At 36.2% G+C, this 6852-nt stretch overlaps 1 protein-coding gene across 1 annotated transcript; it reads right to left on the bottom strand.

The window, feature by feature from the left end:
- Positions 1–1352: 1352 nt before the first annotated feature.
- LOC124840905 (uncharacterized) lies at positions 1353–6794 on the bottom strand. Its single transcript, XM_047317044.2, has 3 exons — positions 4067–6794; positions 2523–2833; positions 1353–1971 (listed from the first exon to the last, which is right to left on the bottom strand). Exons 1-3 carry the CDS (start codon positions 6322–6324, stop codon positions 1604–1606), a joined length of 2937 nt encoding a protein of 978 aa, XP_047173000.2. The 5' UTR covers positions 6325–6794; the 3' UTR covers positions 1353–1603.
- Positions 6795–6852: the final 58 nt, after the last annotated feature.

Genomic DNA, 6852 nt, shown 5'->3' with positions numbered 1-6852 from the left:
TACTGCTGGAATAATTAATGAGTAATTATAGTGTTTTTACATAAATTATCGACTCTGGTAAGTAATGCTTGAATATTTGAGTTGTTGTTTGACTAAATTTTGAGTTGGGTTGTGATTCCTAAAACATCATAGGAACTTAGGGGTTTACAATAAAATATGGATGGACTTTATAATTTTGGTGTGTATGATAGAAAGGGAGGTGTGTTTGGTATTTAGTTGACTATTTTGTATTTGGTTAACTTCCTGTGATGTTGAGATGCTACGAATATGGGTTTGACTTTTTGGTGATATGTCTATAAAGTGATGGATACGTATACTTATGTATTTAATAAATCTTGAGTTTTAGACTTTCGACCGTGCAATACAATAAAAAAATTCTTAGCCTTGTGTATGAAAAAAAGTGATGTTCGTATGCTGTATTTTCTTTATATAGAAAATAATAACAATAATAATAATAATTTTTATTGTTATTGAGAACCTTATCCTTGTTACCCTATGAAGAGGTGAATCTGGATGTTGTTACTGATATTTGCTTGAATCATACCATACTAGCATATTTTTTTGTTCTTTTATCTCAATGTATTTTTTAATTAATTTTCAGGCTTTACGATGACAAATTAGATCTCTGTTTACATAACTTTGTACCAATGCTTAGGTAATTAGTGTAGCAGAGCATGTTGTATAATGATGTTGTCTAACTGATTCTTTCTTTCTTGAATTGTGAAATGATAATTTTTGTAATTCTATAACGGGGTAATTAGCTTGGAAGAGAAACTGGTGAATCTATGATGTGATACCATATCTGAAGCTTTTGGCATCTGTCTCCGGCTTCTTGAAAACACTTGATCTTCTTATATTTTCTCTTTCTATATTTACATATGTATGTTTATAGATATAGATATGTAGAAGTTGTGATTCTGCTGTAAGTGGTCTCCTCCCTTTGTGAATGTTGTCTCTCTAAGTAGCTCCATATTAATATTATATTCATCATCAGTTGCTAATGTTTTTATGCGTTGTATATATTAATCCTATTTATCTGGATGTGTTCTTAAATAGTTTTGGCTGAGCCTCTTCCTGATTGCAAATTTGGTTTTGAAGGTCACAATATAATCATTTTCATTAGGTCACAATATAATCATGTTTCACATTCAAAACACAACGTCACAATATAATCAGAGATTTTACATTTCTAAACATTTTCAAAAATCATTAATTGTCTGAAACAAATTCAACTAATTATAAAATTATCCAAGTACTTTTAAAATAACTTGAAAATGACAACAGAAATTAATAAACCTCGTAAATATTTATCTTTACACATGTAATAATTAAATCAAAGTCGACAATGCTGCTAAAAAAAACTCAGGGTGCTGCATAAGCTGTATCAAGTTCAGTGAAAACATTCAAAAACTGAAGACATCTTTCACAAAGGACTTTGAAATGAAATTCCAGTTCCTGGACTACATACATATCATAAACTGCTGGGAGAAACATATGGAAAAATAGATTATGTAATTAGATCAGTCCACACTCCAATTCAATTCATCAGACTAACATGAAACGACCCTCAACTCAACGCCATGTAAGATTCAAAGCCATGTAATTATCGCCTCTCGTCAGTTTTAACAGGAGCTTTATCCAGGTCATCAATCTCCTTCCTACTCTTTACCATACTCCATTTCTTACTATTGAAATCTAGTTTGTCAAAGTCCTCAGCAATTCCAACATACCCATAAAGAATATTCTCCACTTTGGCTCCCTCGTCTGTCTCTCCCATGTTGCAGTTTTCAACACCTTCAGATTTTACTCTCTCATATTCAGCTCTACTGCGATTATTATCAGAAAGATATTTATGCAGCCTCTCTGCATCTCCCAGCCCACCAAACGTGCCCAGGAATTTCACCAATACAATACTTTGGTCCGCAGGCTTCCCTAAGCACAGTTTGATTCTTCCTCTCACAAAACCTTTGCCTGAAAGGTCAAAATAAATAAATAAAACTTCCAAATGCACAGTTTAACAGGGTAACAATGAGTAAATTCCATGGAGGAATGTGAGTTTCATGCAATATAAATTTGAGATTAAATTTATCAGCAATTCCCTAAACTATATAAAAATAATAATTAAGTCCCTGACTAAAAATATGTGATTAGACCCTGATCCGGTAATTTATTATTTATTTGTATTTGCATGCCTGAAGGACGTTTGTATCAGCTTAAAATAACAATTCATGGCCATTTTAAAAATCCTAGGACTCAGTCACAATTTCTGATATAAAAGACCTAATTACAATTTATTTTTATGTTTAGAAACCTAATTAAAAATTCCCAAAAAGATTCAAGGACCTAGTTATTTTAACCTAAATTCAACATGCAGTATTTAGAAACATGCATATTCTAGTGGAAGATTGATGGATATAATATAAATAAAATATTTAACTAAGTAACATTTGGTTCACTAAAAATTATGTTTTAACTCAAATAATTAATACCGCATACTGTCATAATATCCAAACACAAATTACCTCTTAGAAACGCCTCAATTGTTTCCATGCTTACAACCTTCCAGTTTTGTGGATTTTGATCAGACATGGATATGTTATGGATGATAACAATAGGAGGCCAAAGGATCAAATCCTCCTTTTGAGCCAGAGCTTCTGCTGGGGGCAATACCTGGGGAACCCAAGTTACTGTATCTTGAGGAACAACGGTATCCCATCCCATCAGAACACAGATTGCTTTGTGAAGCCCCATATGCTTGGCTCTCAGCCCAGCCTTATGGGACATAAAAGCATGAGTTACTAGACGTTGAGTGTCCATGAATTCTTTTGACGAGCTGTTACCATTAAAAGGGATAAATGGGACACAAAAACATGTTAAGAACTGCAACAGAGATAATTACACTTAAAAAATAAAACTTACTGGCAACTTAAACATTATAAAAAAAAATTCAAGCATATGAAACAGAACATAAGGAATTCAGTAAAACGAAAAAACACTATTTCCATTACAGCATAACAAACAAAAATCAAGTTTAAAGCCTGAGGAAATGACAAGGCATTAAAATAAAATAAAATTTGGTGGTATCTTCAAGATTAATAACTGAAGTCAGTAAAAGAAAAAGATAAATAGCACACTACTAGAAAATCATAATCTTAAACAGTTATCAGAAATACGATAGCATACAATCACTTGCATGGTTGACTGAGTATACCTCAGATTACGATTTTATTTTTTCACTCAGAAATTCCCACGATATTAATAAAATCATAAATTCCCTCAAATAATTCCAACTAGAAAAATCATTAAAACCCCATTATATACAATTCCAAATTCTTAATCACTACACAAATGCAGCACAAGTCAATGAGCACCTGAAGCTTCCATCCTCGGCTACTAAAATCTAAACCCAAAATTCACAGCTTTAGTTGTTCCAGGATGATCAGTTTTAGCCAGAAGTCATCATTACTATGTCATGACATATCACTATGTCAGAACAATCCTTTTAGTGGCTGTAGATGTTAAGTCAATACTTCTACCGTTTACCCTTTGAAGATCAGAAGCCACATAAATAGCTTTTGTCCCTTCCATCCTAAATATAATTAATCAGCAATCTCTATGGCACCTAAAGCCTAAAATAAATACTCTTAAGAGATTGTGTCCATTTTCAAAATACAGTAAGATGCTAACAAAAATTCTAACCTAACTTAAAACCAAGCAACAAGGCAGTAAATTTAAATCTAACTTCACCATCATTAAAAAGCAAGGACACCGGTTCAGCTAGCTTTTCTGACTCATGTTCATCCCACAGGAGTTAACCAAATGTTTGATCCTATTGTCATGGATTCGTGCTATCAAACTCTCCAAATATCTGCCTTAGTAAAGTACAACAATTATACATACCAACATGTTTACTTCCAAAGTTTGGGAACCTAAAACGTGATCCCCGGAATAATAGCACATGTACTTGACTCCATCTTTGTGTTAAATGCTAGAGGATTCCTTATTCAATATGTGAGAGCAGAAGTGCTCCATTTAATAAAACAGCGTCACAGAAAAGAAAACAGACCTTCTGCCACAAGCAATGCAGTACAAACTACCCGCTTTTCCCTGGTCCTGGTACCTTCTTTGCACATATAAGTTCAGATTCAACTTCTTGGAGTACACTAAGAAATTATCATGTACCATTTGATTAAACTCCTCAGAGCCCTCGGTCGGCTCCGATTCTGCAGCACTTATCCAATCTTCAGATGATTCATCATTAGCTGCATGCTTATTATTCTCATCATATCCATGGTACTTTTTCCAAACTTTAGGTTGCTTTTGAATTGCATTTCTCTTAGAAAAATGCTGGGATTTAGACCAGTTTGAAGAACTAGACTTTGAATGATGCTTTATATTTTGATTGGAATATTTCCGAAATTGAAGGGAATTCCTCGGTATATGTCCCATAGAACCTTGAGGTATAATCAGTTCATCAGATGGAAAATCTTCTTCGTTATCCAACTCATTATATTCGTTCTTATACTTCCTGTACATCTTGGGGTTAAATTCAACATTACTAGATGAATACAACATATCCATATCCTCCTCGTCTACCCATTCTTCATTTTCATATGCATCTTGAAATTCTTCAGTTGCACCCCATTTACTTGATTTTATGGTTCTCAAATCATGCATATCTATTTCATCATTGGCATTGTATTTTCTTTTCATAAGTCTCTCTGAATGCTCATGAATGCCAATATCCTGTCTCATTTCCGCCCTGACAGCTTGTCTGTAGGTTTCTGAATTATGTTTAGCCATAGGTGAATTTTGAAACCTTCCTTGTTGGAGCCCTGGACCAACATCTCTTCGAGATTCATATTCTGTTCTTAAAATTGGTAACCGGTCAGCCTCGGGTTCACCCATATGTGAAACTTCATAGTCTGGTGGCATTCTTTTCCCATTTTCAAGATGATATCCAGATCGCAGATAAGCCTCATCTTGCATTGATGTAATTGATGTTCTTCTCACATCATGATAGTCATAATACTTTGGCTTCTGTATTGCAGGGTGATCATGTACAATAGCCCTTCTTTGATTGCTATAAGAATCTTCACTCTTACCATTTCTATCTAAATCTGGATGTGAAATATAAGGTCTGGAAAACTCCCTATTATCATATTCCGTTACAGCTTGTTCATAGTCCAATCGACCATGAGGCACTGTCCTTTTAGGTAAATCATCGTATTGATATAAACGCTCATCCTGTGCTGCCCTTGCCTGTGATTTATAATTAAGATAATCCACATGCTCAGTCCTGGTAGGACTGAACTCACATCGTTGGTGACATGTCATATTCCTTGATCCAATTTCAAGAGCTCTAGCAGGGTCTAAAACTGTCCTTTGCCCATGCCCACTAAACCCTGCAGGTTCAGCAAGTTTCCCGCTGCTCCTTGACAGATCATAAGATGCAGGTAAACAGATGCCATCACCGTGTGAACATAGAAATTCGCTCCTTGACATTTCAATGGTGGAACCTCCATAATCCCTCATGTGAGAAGTGCCTGCAAAATCCTTTGCATAGGAGGGAGATAAGGCAGAATAAGAAGCATCCCTAGCATAAAGAATAGTTTTATCTGCCCCACTGTGGGACTCTGTGAGGGGTATCTTATTCATAGGTAGTCCGTCTCTGTGTTGTAGTCTATCGTGATCAAATCTCCTACCTGTTGGCACACCCCTCGACGGTGGAGGAAAGTGTCTACCGGTTTCTTCGTACCTCATTGTTACACTTACACCCGTATCTTGAACAGACCTATATTTATAGGATCCTCCAACTTCATTTTCACGTACCACAAACTTCTGATCTACCATACCACCCTGCCCACCACCCAACCTGCCCTCAACCAAGTCCTTCTCTCTATCAAGGTAAATGCGCTTTGCATCTAAGTTTCCATTATCGACAGAGTAATCCATGGCTTTTGACAACTCGTACCTTGCTCTCAGGCCTGGTGGTGGTGGTGAACAACTTCTATCACGGCTAACCCCATCATCAAAGTGTGACCTTTTCCTTACTGTTTCACTTGGAGGTGACCTTGACCGAACCCTACCACTCCTTCTACCACCACCCACACGCTGCCAATCATAATCCCTCCCTTCAAACCCATCAGAACCCCCTTTGCTCCCACCACTACCCCTTCTCGCCCCATTCACCTTCAGAGGGCTCATCTTTCTCTGCAGCACCGGATCCGACCCGTCTTTCCTGTTTCTCCTAAACGGGTCGGGACCCGATTCGAATCGGTGCGGTGCAGCGTGCTCTTCCTCGCGCCGTCTACTGTATTGCATGCTTAATTCAACAAACAAAACGCAAACCCTATATACCTTTTCGGTTGAATTAGGTAATTCCCAAAGGGATCTTAGGAAAAGCAAGAAACCCTACCGATGCACACAAACCCTAACCCTATAAATATTTTGACCGGAGATTGCAGATAGAGATGAAGCAAAAATCAAAGTAGCGATTAATGAACGAGGTGAGATTTATTCGTGCTGGCAAACCTTTTTGGGGAAAGCGCGAAGTTCAATCAATGCAGATAGAAGTTGTAGAATCATGGCGATTTTGAGTGGGTAATATATCCAGCTTGTAGTACTAAGAAAAAAAGGAAATTTAGGATTAGAATCGGAAAGAGAAGAGAAGAGAGTGTGATGGATGATTTTGTTCTTGGGTGAACCACTTCAACTGAAACTCAAAAGTTTTATATTTGAGATTCATGGCTTTTCGTTTCTGCTCGCACCAAGTGGTAATGGTCAAATGCCAGATTCGATATTATTTAATTGATAAATTGTAATGTTAGTCTTTTAATTTACTTTTATTTT

The sequence above is a fragment of the Vigna umbellata genome, chromosome 8, assembly GCF_029865625.1.
Source record: "Vigna umbellata cultivar VRB3 chromosome 8, Vumbellata_1.0, whole genome shotgun sequence".
NCBI lineage: Eukaryota > Viridiplantae > Streptophyta > Magnoliopsida > Fabales > Fabaceae > Vigna > Vigna umbellata.
The sequence above is the reverse complement of the archived record's forward strand: the minus strand, read 5'-3'. Positions and strand labels throughout refer to the sequence as shown.

Excerpts from the sequence above, each read along its gene's own strand:
- LOC124840905 (XM_047317044.2), bottom strand. The coding sequence starts at position 6,324 with ATGCAATACAGTAGACGGCGCGAGGAAGAGCACGCTGCACCGCACCGA. Across the intron at positions 2,834-4,066 it reads TGCATTGCTTGTGGCAGAAG|CTCGTCAAAAGAATTCATGG; the intron begins GTCTGTTTTCTT and ends TAATGGTAACAG. Across the intron at positions 1,972-2,522 it reads AATTGAGGCGTTTCTAAGAG|GCAAAGGTTTTGTGAGAGGA; the intron begins GTAATTTGTGTT and ends TTGACCTTTCAG.